Source organism: Vanellus vanellus (genome assembly GCF_965231255.1).
Source record: "Vanellus vanellus genome assembly, chromosome: 15".
In the NCBI taxonomy this organism is placed as follows: Eukaryota; Metazoa; Chordata; class Aves; order Charadriiformes; family Charadriidae; genus Vanellus; species Vanellus vanellus.
This window is the reverse complement of record NC_138920.1, coordinates 3,798,756-3,816,872: the sequence shown is the minus strand read 5'-3', so window position 1 is coordinate 3,816,872 and position 18,117 is coordinate 3,798,756. Positions and strand designations below refer to the sequence as shown.

Sequence of the window (18,117 nt, the reverse complement as noted above, 5' to 3'; positions counted from 1 at the left end):
GCCGAAGGAGCTCCACCCACGAGACGCGTTTCCCCCGTGCGAGGCGCTGATAAGCCTCCCGCTGCGTGAGAAGGCACAATTAAAAAAGGAACAAAAAAATACATACACACACACATCCATCCTTCTAATTAAAAATAACCAACTGACGTTTAACCGGGAGGTAAGAGACGGGGTGGTTTGGGGTTCCCACCCGCCCCCCCCCCTCCCCCCCTCAGTGCGTGGGATGCGGAACAGATCCCGACACGAAATGTCCTGGCCTAACAGGTTTTTTTTTAAAGGATTTTTTATGCTGGATGCGTTGGCAGTGGCTACAGTTCTCCTGCGGGACAGCCAGCCCGGCGATTTCCCTGCATCCCTCCATCCTTAAATACACCAGCACGGCTGTGACCACCTCTCCGTGCCTCATTTCTTCGCCAGCGAGGAGCAAATAGCAATGCTGCCTTACTTAAAGGGAATTAATACAGTTAATTAACGCTTGGCCTTTCCAATATCCAAGGGCCTGCTCTCCAGAGCCCTTGCGCTGCAGTATCATCATTAGCATGAAGCAGAAGCAAGTTAGACCAGATGTTTGCACACAGTTAATGTTTCTTCCATCTGGGGGTGGGGGGAAGGAGGCAACCCCGATGGCCGGCGGGAGCGAAGGGGCTGGCAGCGCTCTCCTCCTCCCCGGGGAGCCTTGGCCAGGCGCTTCCTGGGGTGACGCAGGATTTGGGACGCAGCTGCTGCACCAGCTGCTCCCGCTCCGCTCACAAAGGCTGGGTTCCCCGCCCCCCCGCTCCTTCCCAATTCATGCAGGAGCTTATTCGGGGGGAGCAGGCTGTGCTCTGCCCCCCTCTCCCCCGAGCTGCCACGCTGCCTGGCCACGCTGCAACTTCTCCGAGGGTTTTAGCGCTGAAAAAGGGTGGTTGTGAAGACAAATGAAAGGCAAATACTGGTGGGAGAAGGCAGGGCAGAGGCTTTTCTTGCATGCATATGAGGGAAAAGTAGATGAATCCTCTCTCCTGCACAGCTGAGCCTCCTCCCGCCCGGCTAAGGAGTAGGGACCGCGCTCCCAAGATTAGCTGTCTGGCGGGTGCTGCGCGAAGATAAAGTCCTGTCTCGACGGCCCCACTCGGTCACGGAGAGGCTGTTCATACACTTCGTACCCCAGCTGGATTTACCCCACAGCAGTCACCAAGTTTGGGTGGCTTTTGGCTGCCTTGCACACCGGGACACTCAGGCCAAGAGGCATCTGCTGGTCCCTGCGCTGATGGAAAAGTGCAGACTGGGGCTGCAGATGGACCCGAAGCTGATATCCACGCTGCAAAATCATCTGGCAGTGGGAGCAGGCAGGAGGAGAGCTGGCAGGATGCAAACCTGCATCCCCCTGCTTAGTTAACCTTAGCATGTGGGTGCCCCAGAAGCACGTGTACCGTCCTTGTCATCAGTAGTGAGCTCCTGCTTTCAGCAGTTCCCATATGGATCGGGCTGTGTTGTCGCACTAGAATGACTGCATTGTGGTGTGAAGGGAAGCTCGACTTCCCCGGGGGGTATCCTGCCAATGCTCCTGTTCCCAGCGCTTCGGTTCAGGGCGAGCTGACGGCACGGCACGCTCTCCTCTCGCTACAAGATGGCCTGCGGAGGGGACAGGCAGCTGCAGAAAGCCCAGAGCCCCACACCGTAGTCCTGCTGCTGACTATCCTGACTTTACCCACTCTCTGCCTTTTTTCTACAGGAACTGATTTTGTGATAGCACAAATAGAATAACTAAAGCTTACTTGAAGCATAAGGAGAGTATCGCTGGTTTAGGTGTCTCCTCCCAGATCCCGGTCCCCAAAAGCTGTGAACTGCCCATTTTCTCACATCTTGTTACAGAAAACTACACCGTTGATTCTTCTCCCAAAACATCAGGTCAGCTACTCTTTTGGATGCTGGGCATGACAAATTCAGCCCTCTTATTTCCTTCTTTCATATGATATTATTAAAGCTCAACATCAATCTGCAGAGTCTTTCAGTAGAAGCACCAGGGGCACACAGCCCGCTTGCCCCCTGCGCTGCTCTTCACACCCAAACAGGGCAATCTCATTCCAGCCTCTGTAAGACAGAGCAGTACAAGTGCCTGCTGCCCACACCAGTTGCTAAAAGCCACTCCGTTGGACAAGGCTCTTCGACCTCCTTAAGGCCTCCAGAGGAATGGAGAGGCTGAAACGTTTCAGCGGTACGTTGTGCAAATAGCCTGGGAGTCACCGAGGAGTACATTTGGGAATAAGCCCTTTGACGTTGCCTTCTGCGCTTTAGCTTTTACCTAGTCTTAGTAACTCTAAGCCAGACCAAGTTCACTTCCCAGCAGGTTCAGAGCATGGTCGTTGGCACTGTGAACCCAAAAGGCAGGTAGTGTCAGAAGAAAACCTGTAGGTCGCTCAGAGCTTCACTTGGAATGGAAGAAGGGCTCAGGTACAGTGTGATGCTTTGAGAAGGGAAAAAACCACTTTAAGATGGGACTGATATCAGTTTGGGGGTGTTTATTTGGGCTCTCATGGGCCTGGGCTGGACACTCCAGTTTTACAGCAGCTACAAAGCAGGAGGTTTTGTTTTACAGCTACTCGGCACTCCCCTTGCAGAGACCTCCTGCTTGGGATCAGGACCTCCCTTACCTGACCATGATCTGGGGAGCTCCTCATCCAGGGACTGCTTTATGTCCGCTACCACAGCTGTTACCTCTACAGCTTATTCCCAGATCTTAGCTTGGGAGAGGCACCAAAATCATCTTTATACATCCTTATTTTGTCTATTTGTACGTGTCCTTGTTTTGTATAGCTCATGGGTGAGGCAGGTTCAGACTCGTGTCCAGTGCCTTGTACCCACGCCCTGCTCTGGCAGACAGCACTGCCCCAAGCTGTCTGCCCTGACGAAGAGTATCTGGGCAAGGACCAGGCACAGGGGCTGAAGCCAGGACTCCACACGCAAGCGGGGCAGTCACCGACAAAGGTTCCTCCAGCTGACTCCTCTGAATGCTTGCATGCTCTCTGCAACCACTCCCGTGTGTTCCCGGTGGACCGCAAGGCACCAAGGAGCAGTCTGCCCTGCAACCGTGTCACCCCAGGAACACCCAAAGGGACACACGGACTCTCTTCTCACTGCAGTGCAAGAGCTGGTCACGTTCTTTCCCATTTACACTGCGTTTGAGCGTGTTCGGTTTCTACATGCTATGAACCCCCTCAGCCTAGCCCTAATGTGACTCACTTGGTCTGAAGATACGGTCACACTAAGCGATCCAAACAGCTACTGCATAGGAAAGTCCATGCTTAAAAAAAAAAAGAAGAAAAAAAAAAAAAAAAGGAAGACAATTGCCTTTGCAGGCAGGATCCTCACCCGAGTTAGCCAGTGCGGCAGCAGTTAAATCTGATGGCATGGTCAAAGTATAGCACTGGCTATTGCCTCCAAGCTGGTAACACGAGGGCACAACCGACGCCAAAAACGCACTCCGCGCATGACTTCTCTACATCTAGGGCTACTAACATGCAATAATTAAACCTTACTTTATATATTTTAGCTTCGTAATGATGACAGTAAAAAAAAAAGACAAAAAATTAGGTTTTTATTATTATTATAGAAAGCACAGTATTATAATATTTGAAGAGTGGTTATACAGAAATAAACTGCAAATGAGTTTGGCAGAAAGTCTTATATTGGATTGATGTACTGCACCTACTGCACAAGAAGTCAATACATAGTGGACAGAGCTACTTCAACAACCCACTGCCCCCTCTTTCACACGGTTTAAAACCAAAACCCCAGATATTCCTCCAAGCATTCTGATCAGCGTATTTACAAGTTACCTGAGTTTATGTTCTTTACATTATTCTACGCTATCAGAAAACCAGGAAGGACCTGGATTACACAGCAATTATGAACACAAAATATATATCAAAAGCAGAGGTAAAAATACTTGTATTATAGAGCATTTAATTTGTTTTCCCCTTCCTCATCACCAGTTTCATAAGGTAACGAGACAGATGAAAATTCTTCTAAGTAAAAAAGTTACCTCCTCCAACAATCTGGTACAAACACGCAGGTTGAAAATTCAAGATTAGCACCCCTAAAATATTAACAGTGGCAGACAGACATTACGCTGGACAGCATTACGCCTTATTTTCTCTCCTCCCTTATCTGCTGGATTTCCAAACCAGCATCAGAAGACCGACCACACATTCTGCTCAGGTTGGCACGATCCAGGGAGACAAACACAACCTGACAAATAGGAAACAGCGCGCGGCTTGGAGTATTAGCCAAAGGTCGTATTTCTGCTGATGCAGTGAAAATGCGTTCGAGTCACACCAGTTTCTGCTGTGTGAGGGTATCTGCAACTGGGTTCTGCTTACTTCCACCAGCACCAGCCATCCACAACGACTCCCAACTGGCTGCAGAGCTTAGTATGCACAGGGCACCCTCTGCAGTCACAGGGGGTCCCCACAGACACCTGGTTGTGGTGTACTTCTGCAGCCAGAGATCATCCCCGTGCTTCTACCCACAACCTGGCTCAGTTTAAAGCAGAGCTTGAACTACTCTACCAGGGCAAGAAAGTCTCGCAGCACCAATATCAAAGCTCTCTGGCAGCCTCTCCACCCTGACCCAGTTGCCCGGAGCAGGGGTGGTTGCTGCCCAGACACAGGGACGGTGGCCAGGACAAAGCACGGTTCACACCTTCCAGCAGCCGCAACCTCCCTAAGCACTTCTCTGTGGCACTAATTGGACAAGCACAGGTTTTTCTTGCAGAAATATCCTCCCCTCAACTGAAGGGATCAAACACAGTACAGAAAACCTTAGCTAAACCAAATGTCACGCAGCCATTTAATTTTTACCTTTGTTAAATAATGTAACTGTCCCGGAAACGGTTCTTCAGCAACGCTGACAGCCAGCAATAGCACACAAGCTGTCCTCCAAAGAGAAGTGAAGCCCAGTGGGTATCCTGGGGCAGCATGCAGCGGCAGTAAATAACCCAGAGCTTGCTTTGTTCCTTCATAAAATAAATGATTAATAGCTCAGTATAGGCAGTCTGCTATTCAAGGCTTGCTGAAAACTTTTGATCAGGTTGACTCATTAACCTTTAAAACTGCCTCTAAAAGAGGCTTAAAATCTGAAGGAGAAGCATCATTTAAGAATGAACACTTCAATTTCATCCAGTAATCCTAATTTTTGACAAATTGAGCTAAGCTTTGAGACACTCTGCTCTTCTTTAGAGGCATTCAGTATCTCACGGTCAGGTGTCAAGGAAGAAATAACAAGGGAAAATGGTGTAGACAAACAAACCTGTGTTCGTCTTAAAATTCAAAACTGATGAGGGCTGGGGAGACAAAACGGCACTTCTTTGTGATTCTTCAGCATTTGGCCGATTCGCAGGTGGCTTCCCAACTGTCTCTATTTCTTTTGGTTTTAATGCTAATAAAAAAGGAACACAAACAGGGGACTCGATTCCCCACACAATGCACTGGGGGAGGGCAGGGAGTGTAACTTATGTATCCGAAAAGTCTGACTCAGACAAATTACTTCTAGTTCACTTCCTTACTACACGCCCGCATTGTTCCAACACCTCGGTAGCATAAGGGGTTCATCCCCAGCTATCTGGTCACAGAAACAGCAATGCGGACTAATGCCGTTGTAAGAACTGTTCCAATTACTTCCCTGGGGAAAGAAGTGACTTGAAGCTTAACGTCCTGCCCCGACGCAGCAGGAAAACCAACCGTCCGCAAACGCCCGGCTAATGGCTGCTGCTATACGGGCCCCACTCCCGGGACGAGTTGCAGTTCGTCTTCCAGGGACGGCAGCTGGTTCCTGGGTCAGAAGTACAGATGGTTGGAGGCTCAGGCGCAATTTGCTTTGAAAGTGAGGTTGGCGATAGATTCCCAAGAGAAAAAGGGCGTTTTGAACCGAGGACAACTGATGGCCACTGCTGCCAGGTTGATATTAGAAACTAGCTATTGGCTTGTTTTTGCCATCTAGAGAGGACAGAGATACTACAGTCGCGTAAAAAGGACAGGACAGGTCACTCGGCTGTCACACGGCCAGAGAAGTGCTTCACAAACAGCCACATGGTTGCAGCACTAGAACTAACAGCAGAAGAAAATTATTTCATCTCCAAGGGAATCAAAAGCCTTTCTCAAAGAGAGGAATGCCACCTATAAATTAAAAACGTTAAAAACTTCTTACAGACACACGGCTCACATAACCAGCCTGCACTATCTTTTCCTACGATGATTATACACGGTCAAGGATTTGAGAGTCTAATAGTTTCAGGGAGAAATTCTCAAGTTGCCAGATCATGGAAGGGTTTTCTGAAATCCCATCAAAGATTGTAGGAATTCAGCAGTAGTAGCAAAATACTAATTCTTGTTTGGAACAATATTGAGGCTTCCTACATAAAAATAGCGTGTGTCACTCGCGCTGCTTCAGATACCCACCAGTGGTGCAAATAAATATATGATATTTATAAAGAAATGAGACCTCAACTGTAGCTTCAGTATTTTTTCTGTACTTGAATCTTCAAGCCTATCTACACCAAACACAATGTTTACCTACAAAGAAACAAAACCAGTTCCTAACTTCTATAGTTTTCCTGGGGTGTATCTGACTAAATACTGATCTGATCAGTGTTCAAATTCAAGTGTTCCGTACAGACCATAATAGCTGGTGAAGTTAAAATTTAAGGATGCCACAGACAGTTATTACGGTAAAGCCATATCCTGTCTTTTGGGTACCAAAGATGAGTATGTCATGGATTTGCATGGGATGAGCACAAGGAAGCTTCTGGCTCAACACTGTAAGATCTCAGAGTGAATGTTGTTAGACTTGGTGCTAGATTCGCTTCAAGAGCCAGAAGACTCTATTCCTACTTGACCTGAGCCACGGAGGATGCGATTCAATCCCAAACATCGCAGCACCAGGCAGACTAGGGGGAGGAGAACATTTCACTCTCCCTCTTGCTGACACAGAGAGTGGAAAAATAAAGAGCAAAGCAGCACTCAGAATATGTGCAATAGTAATAAAAGAGCTTAGGAGGACAAAGAAAAATTGCTTAAGAAGAAACTGAGAATTTTTGTCCACTCAGAAGCTACCTCAACTTAAATGTACTGTTTCAGTCATACCATTGAATATGACAAATTGCTAGAGCCTGGAGTAAGGAGACTGCAAAAGACGATGAAGAACAGCATCAGCAGGATTATAAAATGACATGATCAGGTCAGGATGGAAAAGCAGATGGGTTCAGGGAGAGCGAACAAAACAGTCCCGACTGAGCCGAAAGGGAACCATTAGCACAGGGAACTTAACAACTCTTGTGAATATCACCACATAGAACCAGTGTGTCAGGAATTACTTTAATGTACATCATTAAGTGAATGGTATAGTGTTATATGGCAGTCTAAGTGCTCTGCGCTATTAACAGTTTGATTTTATTAATTTTAAAATTGTTTTTCTTCTTTCTCAGCTATCTAGCCAATCTTCTGTTAAAGGCCAGTGTGTGCTGCACTATTCCTGGGGCTCAGCAGTGCATTTTTAAGAGGAAGATTCACTCGTATATTCAACTGCGGCCTCAACCTGGCTTAGCACCAAGCCTGCACAAACCACAGGTACATTCAAGTTTGATTACAGCTAACATATGCCACTGCTGTGGAGGGTGGATTCGGGACCTAAGAGAAATCCATGTGCTTATCTTCCACCAAAATAAAAGTGCTTGTTCAAAGTGTTGCTTGCTTCTACGTATAAAGCACCCAGTGTGATATGCGAGGGCGTGCAATGCGCCTCAGCATGTTTGCAAAGGAGTCCAAGTTGCATAACTGTTTTTGGTATTCAGTTCAAGCAGCTTTTAAAAACTTTACAAATAAGTTTAAAGTAATTACAGGGTATTAATTAGTGCACTCTGCAGAGGGACGGATTCAGCCTGAGTGCACGAAAGAAACTGAGCTAAAATAGTCCTTCTGAGCCTGACTTAACAGGCTTGTACCAGACAATCTTAACAGTTTTGTTCTCAAACATCTTATTGTCTCCTTGAGGGAAAACTACAGAGAAACACCCTTAAGGAGCACACAACTGTCCTTGTGGCAGTTTAAACAAGATTTCCAGTCATCCACAGAAATCAAGGAATTATGTTCCTGCTTTGAGACCTGGGCAGGTCCCCCACTCCCATCTCATTACGGTGAGCACAGCAACACAGAACACCACTTCTGTTTTGCGAGCACTCAGACAATCCTTAGAACATTTTTTCATGATTAGACATGATCACATGATCATGGTTAGACCACTTACTGTCAGGCTGTCATTTTATAAGTATACTTAGTTTCTTTAAAAAATAAAAACACATACTTGTAGGGAAAATAAGGCCTCTTTTAAAAAGACTTATTTTAACTCAAGATTCCCAAGGCATTTTACTCTCATTGAGGACTGCAACAAGTTTCTGTGGGGTATTTACTTGCTCTAAACAGAGCAAAGAGAAGACTAATCAGAACACTTTGGCCAAAACACAAAAAGCAACTGTGCCTGATAGATGTTAATTTAAAAAAATCACCAGTCAAGAGCAACAGAATAACCTTTTCCCTTATCTGCTGGAAGGTACCGTCCTATTCAAAGGTGTTTGACAACAAATCATCTACTTGCTGTCTGCCCTTTTGTTATAAATGAGAAAGTCAGAAATGTCATGCCATACATTACTATCATCATACAAGTAGGTCATGGAGGACTGCAGAGATGGCTGCAGAGTTTGCCGGTGGTATTCAAAGAGCCAGAGAACTGTCCCCCATATCAGAGCCACGACAAGTGGAAAAGGATCCTGCTTTGGTTGTGGGACATAGCCCTTTTCCACTGCCAGCCGAGACAAGCCGAACAGGATACGAGACAGCAGGTACATAATGATCTGCATGAAGAAAAAACCCAAAGAACACTAGGTTAAATAACCCAACCAGATATACTAACCAAGTTCAGTGATTTAGAAGTGACAAACCAGGCAAAAGGGGTGGAAACAATTTACCCAACTTAAGAGCAAACAGGCTGTAGGTTCACATCTCACATAGTCTTTATAACTGGAGATGTTTGTGTCTTCCCTACGTCCTCAAAGTCCTACTTCTCTGCTGGTGCTCTAATTTAGTCATCAACAAGTTACACTTGATGCAACAGATCTTTGCAGTTGCACAACTTTTGTCTTTGCTCATTTAAAGCTACCTCAGATGCTGCTGGTGATAGAATAGTCCCAGAGCAGCCCTACTAACCTGCCATGCAGATACAAACTCGATAGTCTGGACACATCCAAAAACCAGACTGAGGGTATGCTCTTGCAGGGTACTGCATAAGTAAAAACCCTTTTGAATAATCTGCATCTGTGTATTTTACTGACTTATTAATCTGTGGCTGTGTGTTAACAACCAGCTTTAAATTAAACATCCCCTGAGCAGCTTTTGTCAGTTTAACCATTTCAGTTGCTCAGGAACTGATGGTGCCCTACACTCACACCATCCAAGCTAAAGGGTTTAATCCTGCAAGTGGGCTGAGTAGGGGCGCATGCAGCCAGTTACCACAGCTCCAATGGCAGGTAGTGTAACCCAAGGGCTCTGGACTGCGTCACTGCCTGCCTTCCTAGGTATGCAACTGCAGCTCTGGAGGTAAACCTGGGCTTTTAGCCCTCAAACTGCACACACCGTTCACGGAGGCACACAACTACCTCTAGGATTTGAGCACAGGGCAGCCAAAGCCAGAACTTTTGCAAAGAGAAATATAATAAAAGAACAACGCTACCCAGTAAGAACCACCAGAAACATGCCAGGCTATACCAACCACTTCCTGGCACACGATCATCCATCGGTTGTTTTCTTTGTCAAGGAAACTTTCAACAAATGCATTTACCTGGCTGTTGATGGGGTTGTTCTCACCGAACACTAGCCAACCTCCAATGAAGGCTGCAAAGAAAGAATGAAATGGAATTTTTTTCCCCTGTAGTCGGGACTGCAACGCCATCAGCCCCTTGTAGGTGAACACAAAATACGCCAAGTTCCGGGAATGAGTGTACGTAGCCTGAGCAATCGATTTCAATTTCTCTCTTAAACTGAAGAAAAGAAACAGACAATTAGGAGAGCAAAAAGGCAGTACCACTGCAGTCACTCAGCCTGGATGCTACACCCCTCTGGCCTGCCCATCTAGACTGACAGCTCGGGCACCCCACGGAACATCTGTCATATGAGGGAGGACGTATCCCTTTACCTCTGGCTCACTCATCAGAATACAGCTCAACTTAGACTGTGGACTGTGCTTCTTTCTAATTCTATGAATAGTCAAGCAACCTTTTTTGTTTGTTTGTTTTTCCTAAGTGCAAACCTCTGGCATAAGCGGGCAAAGCCACAATGTTCACAGCTCTAGCTTGGCTTCCTTTATTTGAATGGAGAGTAGAATGCTGCTGTTTGCATCTGCTAATTTCTTCTCTGCCGACTGGTTCTCATCACAAGTGGCTGACGCCCATGAGTATGTATGTTTGTATATATATGTGCACATACGAGTTGTCCTGTGTAACTATTAGAACAATGGCTATGACCATGGCTCACATAACTTTCTGCTTTTTAAGCTGTCTAGAAACACAAAAGATTGAATGCTTGAATGAAAGCATTCTAAGCAGTACCACAGAAATACAGAAGTAGGGTTCATACCTTCCACTCTTGAACAAGAAAGTCATCACCAGGGCATGTGGGGCACGAATTTTTGCTCCATAACTGCAAAAGTGAATAGGTGTTTCAGGCTTTTTGTGTTGTGATGATGATACAATCAAATGATTGTATTTCTATTCTACTGACAGCCAACAGATGCTACTTAATATGTCAGCCCAGCAGCAGCAGCACACCCAACCAGGAGCAGCCCAGGCCACAGGCTTAAGAGAACATGCACCCCAATAAACCAGGCCCAGAGGGGACCCCAAAAGCAGTTAAAACCCCGCTTATCGGTGAGGGAGACAGAAACGCCTTTCCCAAACCTCTCCACAACAGCCCGGGCCTTCCCACGGCCCTCGGTACGACTGGGCCCCGAAGGAACCGAAACACCCCCCCCCACACACACACACTGGGCCCGGCGCCCCCTCCCGCCCCTCAGCCGCCCCCGCCGCACTCACACGGCCCCATTGCGGAAGCCCTTGAGGACTGCGAGCGCGGCGTGGTAGCGGCGTTGCTGCAGGAGGGCATTAGCAGCACGGAGCAGAGAGCGGAGCGCGTCCCCACCGCTACCGGCCATGGCGCACCTCCCGCCGCCACCGACCTCAGCTGTACGCACCGCGCTCGCTTCCGGGGGCGGGGCCCACCCCGCCGCACTTATAGGCTCTCCCAGTTGTCTATCGGCGCTCTTGGCCAATAGACGGCGAGACCCTAACCTCTCATTGGTGGGGAGCATGTTTCCCGCAGCCAATGGGAGGCGCGCGGGGAGGGTCCCGCCCATCCCCTCCCGCTGAGGGTGGCGGCGGGGCAGCGCTGGCCGCTGCGGTCCGGCCTGTCATGGTGCCGGGGGCAAGGCCTTCCCGCGGCAGCGGCGTGCGATGGGGTCTCTGCCGGCCCCCGCAGGCGCCGCGCTGTAAGCCCGAGCGGGGCAGGTGCGGCTGCCGGGCGGTTCCCGCCCTTCGCGGCGGGGCCCGGCCTCCGCGGATCCCCGGGGCGCTGCCACATGCGCCGCTCCGCCGCGGCCCAGGTTAAACGCAAGACCCCCGCCAGGCCCAGTCGCCCACGCCGGGGTGCCGCTGCCTAGAGTGGCGAGCCGGCCCCCGGGCCGCTCCCCCCCCCCCCCCCCTTCCCGCCCTCCCCGGGCCCCGTCGCGGTCGGAGGGCGCCCCCTGGCGGCGGGCGGCGACGCTGCTCCCGGTGCCCGCTCCGGCTGGCGGGTCGCGGCCGCCCCGGCTCCAAGATGGCGCAGGCGATCTTCGAGGCGCTGGAAGGTAACGGGGCCGCCGCGCCGGGCCCAGCCGGGCCGCGCTGGCCCGACAGCGGGGATGCGCCTCTCCTCGTTTCCTTCCCCCCTCCCCCCTCCGCCCCGGGCCCAGTGTCTCCGCACCGCGCTGCCGCCGCCGCGGGGAATGAGGGGCCGCGGCGGGGCCGCCCTGTGAGGCCTGGCCCAGCGCGGTGCGGGGGGCTCCCGGCAGCGCGGGGCCGCGTCCCGCTCCCCCTCCGCTCCCCATCGCCCCTCAATCCGGCGGCGGCGCGCACCGGCGCGGCCCCGGGGCAGGCGGGCGGCGAGGGCGGGGCGGGACCGCAGCGTGCGTCCCCCGGCGGCAGCCCGGCGCTCGCCTCGTCCTCCTGGGTTCCCTGGGGCACCCCTGTCACCTCCCGGCCTTGTGCCACCCTCTCCCTGTGCGACGAGGTGTCCCCGCACCGCTCGTCCCAGTGCACCAGGCAGTTCCCGTTAACCCAGTGCCCGGCGACCCGGGGCACTCCATCACCTCCCTGCCCCTGTGCTCAGCACCCTGGGGCACCCCATGGCTTCCCTGCCCCTGTGCCTCGCACCGCGGGGCAGTTCATTGCACCCCATCGCTTCCCTGCCCTATGTCCCTTACCCCGGGGCACCCCATGGCCCCCCTGCCCCTGTGCCCTGCACGTTGGGGCACTCCAGTCACCTCTGTGCCTGGTAAATGGGATCACCGATTTCCAGGGCAGCCCCGTTGCTCCCCATTCCTGTGTCCAGCATGCTGGGACACCACCGTGCAGCAGGACAGCCTCAGGCCCTGCATGTTGGGGTCCCCTCATCCTCCTCAGGGCTGACGCTGCTGGCCCTGGCCCCACTGATGTGCCGTGCTCCCCACCTGGGGATGGACCTGGGATGGTCCCCACGTGGGTGCTGGCCCTTGTGTGCATGTGTTAGTGCAGGCACTCTGTATGGCACATGCCCTGGGACACATGGAGGGGGCTGTGATACAGCCAGGGCAGTGCCTGGCTCCTATCTGCTGTGCAGGGGAATGGTCTTACTCACCTTCATCTCAGTTTTGCGTTGGGACACTGTAACAGGCAGGTGCTGTCCGAGGGGGACTCTTGGACATGCGAAGCTGTGGCAGCCTGACACTGAGCTTGGGGTCAGCCCCTTTGGAGAAAAACTATTTCACAAGGCATTTTTTTCCTAAATTGGATTACACACATATTTTTCTTCACATGGGGGAACACCACTGACTGGAAGGCCTCGCGTCAGGATCGTCACCCTGTGCTTTGCAAACAGCACCTGCAATCTCAGTGACAGAAAGAGCAAAGAAGAAATGTTTCTCTATTTTGTCAGGTTACTTGGTACATTTGACAGCGCTCTGTGTATAATCAGGTTCCCCATTTCTTCTTTGCAATCAGCTCCCCATTGTGTGAGTTTCCTCGCAGAATTCAGGAGAGCAAAACAGTTTAGCAAATTAAGAAAAAAGTGTGTTCTTTTTCAGCCCACAATAATGGGCAGCTTTTAGTAGCTGAGCTTGTTTGTTTTGTCTTGTTGATTCGATTACAAGTCGATGGTGACTTGGCGTTTGTGTGTGCTGCTGAGAGCAGCCATGTCCTCAGCGGGTGCTGTGGGGCAGAGGAGCGTTTTTGCCTGTCACTAAAGCACCTGGCGCTTCTGTTGGCAGAAAAAAAGACTCTGCATGAAAATCGGGGCATGAGGGACAAGTAGCACTTGGGTGAAACGGACAGTCTTGTTTCCTTCTCTAAACTGAGAGGAATCTGAAGGAGGGAGCACAAGTCAGTAGTCTGGTACTTTTTTTCCTGGATTCCCCCAATCCCCTTGTTTTTGTTAGGTTCTGGGGAAAACCTGCCACCAGGAGAGAAAAGCTGGCTTTTTTTTTTTTTAGATTTCATGACTGTTAAGAACATTCTACAGGCTGGTGCTGGCTGTAATCAGTGCAGGATCAATCCAAAGCTTTCTCCTGAAGTCCGTGGATGGCCATGAACAGCATCTGTGTAACCAAGTAACTCTGCCTGGTTGTCTTCACGGCTTATTAAACTTCAACTTGGTGATTTCCCTCCGTGTTAAGTGTGGCATTGTGCATTTACCTTGTGAAACTGCAGGGACTCCATGGGTGTTTGTGTGAATTGCTGAACAAATGAAGAGCAACATTATTTCTGTTGTCCTGGGCCACTTTTCTGTGGCAGAAGGCTGAATGCAACACTGACATTGCTGCTGCATTGTTGTCGCCTGTCTTTGGGTCTTGGCCTCTCCTCAAGCTTCTTCCTGCTAGTGGGATCAAAGCAATTATCTGGCTTTTTTACTTGGAAGATCTGGCTACAGGAAACCCAGTTGTCCAGTGCTGGGCACACTGAGTGTGCCATTCTTGATGCAAACTGTTCTTAATTATCCTCGTGATATATTAAACCTGAATTTTTGATCCCCCTTTTTCTTTTGTGTCCTGCTAGCTTGCTTCTGCTGAAAAAAATGGCTACTCTGTTTCACTCTCTGGTTTAGATGTGCCAACAAGAGCCTGCTGTGCTGCATTTGCAGTTGACCAGGAGATTATTTGTAGAAGAGGAGGTAGATTTTAAAGCAGGGCTTTGGTTGGTGTGAGAAGATCCACCCAAGAGTGCCCCAGTGGTGTGCTGCTGGTGGGGCTGGTTGCAGCTCTCCACACGAGCGAAGCCTTGCAGAACTGGACCTGCAGCTTTGCTGTGCCTCCCTGTGATTTATGTGAAAGGGTTCCCATAGGCATGGTGGTAATTTTATGGTAGCTTGTGAAGTAGTGTGGTCTGCTGCTTTCCAGTAGCTATTCGTGCCCTCTGCTCCCCAGCAGCTGGAGAACGGTGCTTTCCTCTCTCCCAGGGGCACGAGCAGCGTTTGCAACCTCTTCTTGGTGAAATGGTGAAAAAGCTGTTCATGGAGTCATGGTGTTATTTGCTTCACACTGGAGATGCAGGAGAAATGGGTATTTAGAGTATCTTTAAAGTGCTGTGGATTATATGGTTTCTCCCTGTTGGGAATGTAATATCCTGGTTGTCCAGGAGAAATTTTTAAAGGACAAGAGGAACTTGCAATGGGAAGATGAGGTGGTTGCTTCTGCTGTGCTGTTCCTTTATGCTGTGATCTGTTATGGTGTTTCACAGTCCTTCCTGGTGCTGTTTGCTGGGCAACCTCTCGTCAGGAACTGTCCTCACCTCACTGCTTGGAAGCGATCAGGCATAGATTTTCTTTTTACTGTGGCATGTAATTCTGAGTTCAAAACTTTACAGTTTTGTTTTTCAAAGATCTTGAAGAAAAGCGAAAAGCAACTTAGGACCCCCCCCCCTTTCTTTTCTCCTTTAATCCACAAGGTAAAACAAACAATCCTGGCATGGCGTTTGTTTTATTTGTGGGTTCCTTGTCATAAAGGGAAGGTAGGGAGGAGTGGTGCATAAAAATCACCCCTTTTTCGCTATTTTTTTCCCATGATCAGATTGTTCTATGTGTCTTTACATCTGATTTCTAAAAAGAAAGGGTGTGTGGGGCTTGATCCTCTGGTCACGTGCTGCTGGCCAGGTTGTTTCCCTAGGTGAGCAGTCCCCATCTCCTGTATTTATCTGCAATATTTTAGAACATTTTAGCTGGAGCGAAAAATATTGGTGCCAAAGCAAGTGAGCTGATTCTGACAACAAATCTGGCTGAGTGTGTGTGCTCTTGTGGAGTCCTGAGGGAAATGGAAATAAGAGACAGCAACTGGCAGCTCTTGCTTGAGAGGAGCCTGTGGAGGAGCACAGTTGTGGGAGTGAGGGGAGCCATGGTGCCGCTCTCCCGCATGTCCCAATACCTGGGTGGCAGCTGGTGGCTGAGTAGGTCCCTCCCCAAAGCATCTCTCCCAGGAACCCACACTTAATATTTCCTTCTTAAAACTGTATCTAAATCCTCCTGTAGTTCATAGTCCCGTGTCTGATTGGATCTGGGAACACTGGTCTTGAAAACACGGAGGCATTTGTAAGACTGCTGCTGAGACAGACAATCCTGCACACCAAGGATTTTGTCTTTGGTGAGCGCAGTGCTTGTCTGTGCTGTATCACACTGTGTCCCCAGGGAGATCCACCCAGGCTGCTACCCCGTCTGGCCTGTGACATCCCAAATATCTACTTCTTAGCTCTTTTCATACCTACTGTTTGTAAGCATCCTTACTCTCTGCAGCAAATGCCTGAAACCAAGCCCTCTTTTGGCTTTCCTTGCCCTTATTCCCTTTACTACTTATATCAAAGAGTGTATGGAGGCAGGTGGGGGTGTTGCTTTAGTTGATAGTTAATGCTGTGGAGTAGAGGGGGATGAGAAGGTGACAGTGGCTCTGCAGGAGAAGACAGCAGCAGCCGGTGAGCGGCTTCCCTCCACGACTCATGAGTGAGCTCCCAGCGCCTGAGTACTCCATGTTTAGGCTGTGTTTGATTTACCACCTGTGCTTGTGTCTCCTTTCAGGAATGGATAATCAGACAGTGCTGGCTGTGCAGTCCTTACTGGATGGTCAAGGAGGTGTGACAGATCCATCTGCTCAAAATGTCAACTCTTCCACCGCCATCCAGTCGATGGGTGAGTCCTAGTAGCACTGGGAGAGAGAGAAGAGGGGCAGGGACTGCAGATTTCTTACTACAACGTGCACTTGTGACTATTGGAACAGCCGGCAGAGCGGCTGTACGTGTAGGGTGCTACTACAGGTGGTGAGGCCTCGGCAGGACTAGGCAGAGCAGGAAGGAGGAGACAAGTGCCCAAGCGAGCAGAGATGATTTTGGAGGTGGTCATGACAATAGACTTGACCATGCTTTTCCAATAAAGCATGAAGGGAGGGAGCAGTCACTAGTGCTCGTTACTGTTCCCATTTTTTATTTAATGAGCCATTCCTGATATCCTCTGGGGATGTACAACTACTCCTGTCATTGAGTATCTCATCTGTGTGAATGAATGCAGGAACTGATTGTTCATGTGCACATGAACACTCGTAGTGCTTGAGTGGGACTCGCTGGGTGGATAACGAGTTATATCCTGGAGGAGTTACAGTCTGTGTCCCCAAAAACGTTCTGCTTCAGACTGTGAGTCAGACAGGAGGTGCAGCCTTGTGAGTCCAACTGGATCAAGTCCAAAATGGTGTGTACTTGTGTGGTTTGCCAATGCTGCAAATTTCATTTAGGACACGGTAATTGGGTTTTCTTATTTCTGCTCTTAACATCAAGCAGAGGCACCAGAAACCAGCAGTCTTGGGGGGGTGGGGTGGGTTTTGGACATGAGCTGCCATTGACTCTGTGCCCTGATCCAAGTTACTTCTTTTCTTTTGTGCAACCTGAGTAATAAAGTCTGCCTCAGACAGCATAATGCAGGTTCTTTGGAAGATACTGTTTTGACTAAAAGCAGAGGGTGCTACAGGAGCAAGGATGGGTTGGTTGTTCGTGTCTTTGAGATGAGAAGATGGACAACGGGATTCAGTTTGTCACAGGGAGATGGCAAGTTTTGTATATAGGAGCAGGGCTGAGACAGGCGCAATCACATCAGTTGGCTTTAGGGAGAGCTTGGGATTGGGGAAGAGGGACAGTTTGGCCCTTGCAGCTGATCTCTCCTGATGATGATGTCCTTGAGGTGTTAAGATCCAAAAGGTGTCTGTGTTCCTATGGCTGTGGTTGTTAGGTGTAGCACTGGGGAATGCAGAAGAAAGCCCAGAGCAGTGATCTGGTCCTCTTAATTGCAGATGATGAAGACGTGTTCCTCTGTGGGAAGTGTAAGAAGCAGTTCAATTCACTGCCTGCCTTCATGACCCACAAAAGAGAGCAGTGCCAGGGAAACACCCCTTCCCTCTCCACGGTCTCGCTGGCCACCAACAGTGTGTACACCCCCTCCATCACATCAGTGCAGCAGGCTCCAAGTGCCAGCCGGCAGGTACTGTACTGCAGGCAGAGGCTCTACTGCTCTGTCACCATGGTTTGGGGAGTGGGGGGAACTCTGGGTGATGCTTTTAGATCCAGTGGTGCCTCATGACAGACCTCTCTTCTAGGAGGCTCAGTTGTGGTCCTCTTGGCTTTTGACCTCATGTTTAAAGCTGCCTGGTCCTGTGCAGTGAGGTGTCCTCCAGCATAAGTGTCTGATAGCCGTTTTTTCAGGACATGAGGGGTTTCATATCGTATCTGTGCTACAGCCAGACTTTGGTTCTACACAAGAGTCTCAGTGTCACAGCCTGGTG

The 18,117-nt window shown here is 49.8% G+C and overlaps 1 protein-coding gene across 1 annotated transcript; it reads right to left on the bottom strand.

Moving 5' to 3' along the window:
• Positions 1 to 7,347: 7,347 nt before the first annotated feature.
• PXMP4 (peroxisomal membrane protein 4) lies at positions 7,348 to 11,240 on the bottom strand. The gene is made up of 4 exons (XM_082491304.1): positions 11,117 to 11,240; positions 10,662 to 10,724; positions 9,868 to 10,066; positions 7,348 to 8,884 (listed from the first exon to the last, which is right to left on the bottom strand). Exons 1-4 carry the CDS (start codon positions 11,233 to 11,235, stop codon positions 8,621 to 8,623), a joined length of 645 nt encoding a protein of 214 aa, XP_082347430.1. The 5' UTR covers positions 11,236 to 11,240; the 3' UTR covers positions 7,348 to 8,620.
• Between the last annotated feature and the right edge of the window lie 6,877 nt (positions 11,241 to 18,117).

Bases quoted from the DNA above. Each gene is read 5' to 3' on its own strand.
- PXMP4 (XM_082491304.1), bottom strand. From the start codon at position 11,235: ATGGCCGGTAGCGGTGGGGACGCGCTCCGCTCTCTGCTCCGTGCTGCT. The intron at 10,067-10,661 runs GTATGAACCCTA...TCTTTTCTTCAG, and splicing joins TTCTTGTTCAAGAGTGGAAG to TTTAAGAGAGAAATTGAAAT. The intron at 8,885-9,867 runs GTAAATGCATTT...TTCTTCATGCAG, and splicing joins ACAACCCCATCAACAGCCAG to ATCATTATGTACCTGCTGTC.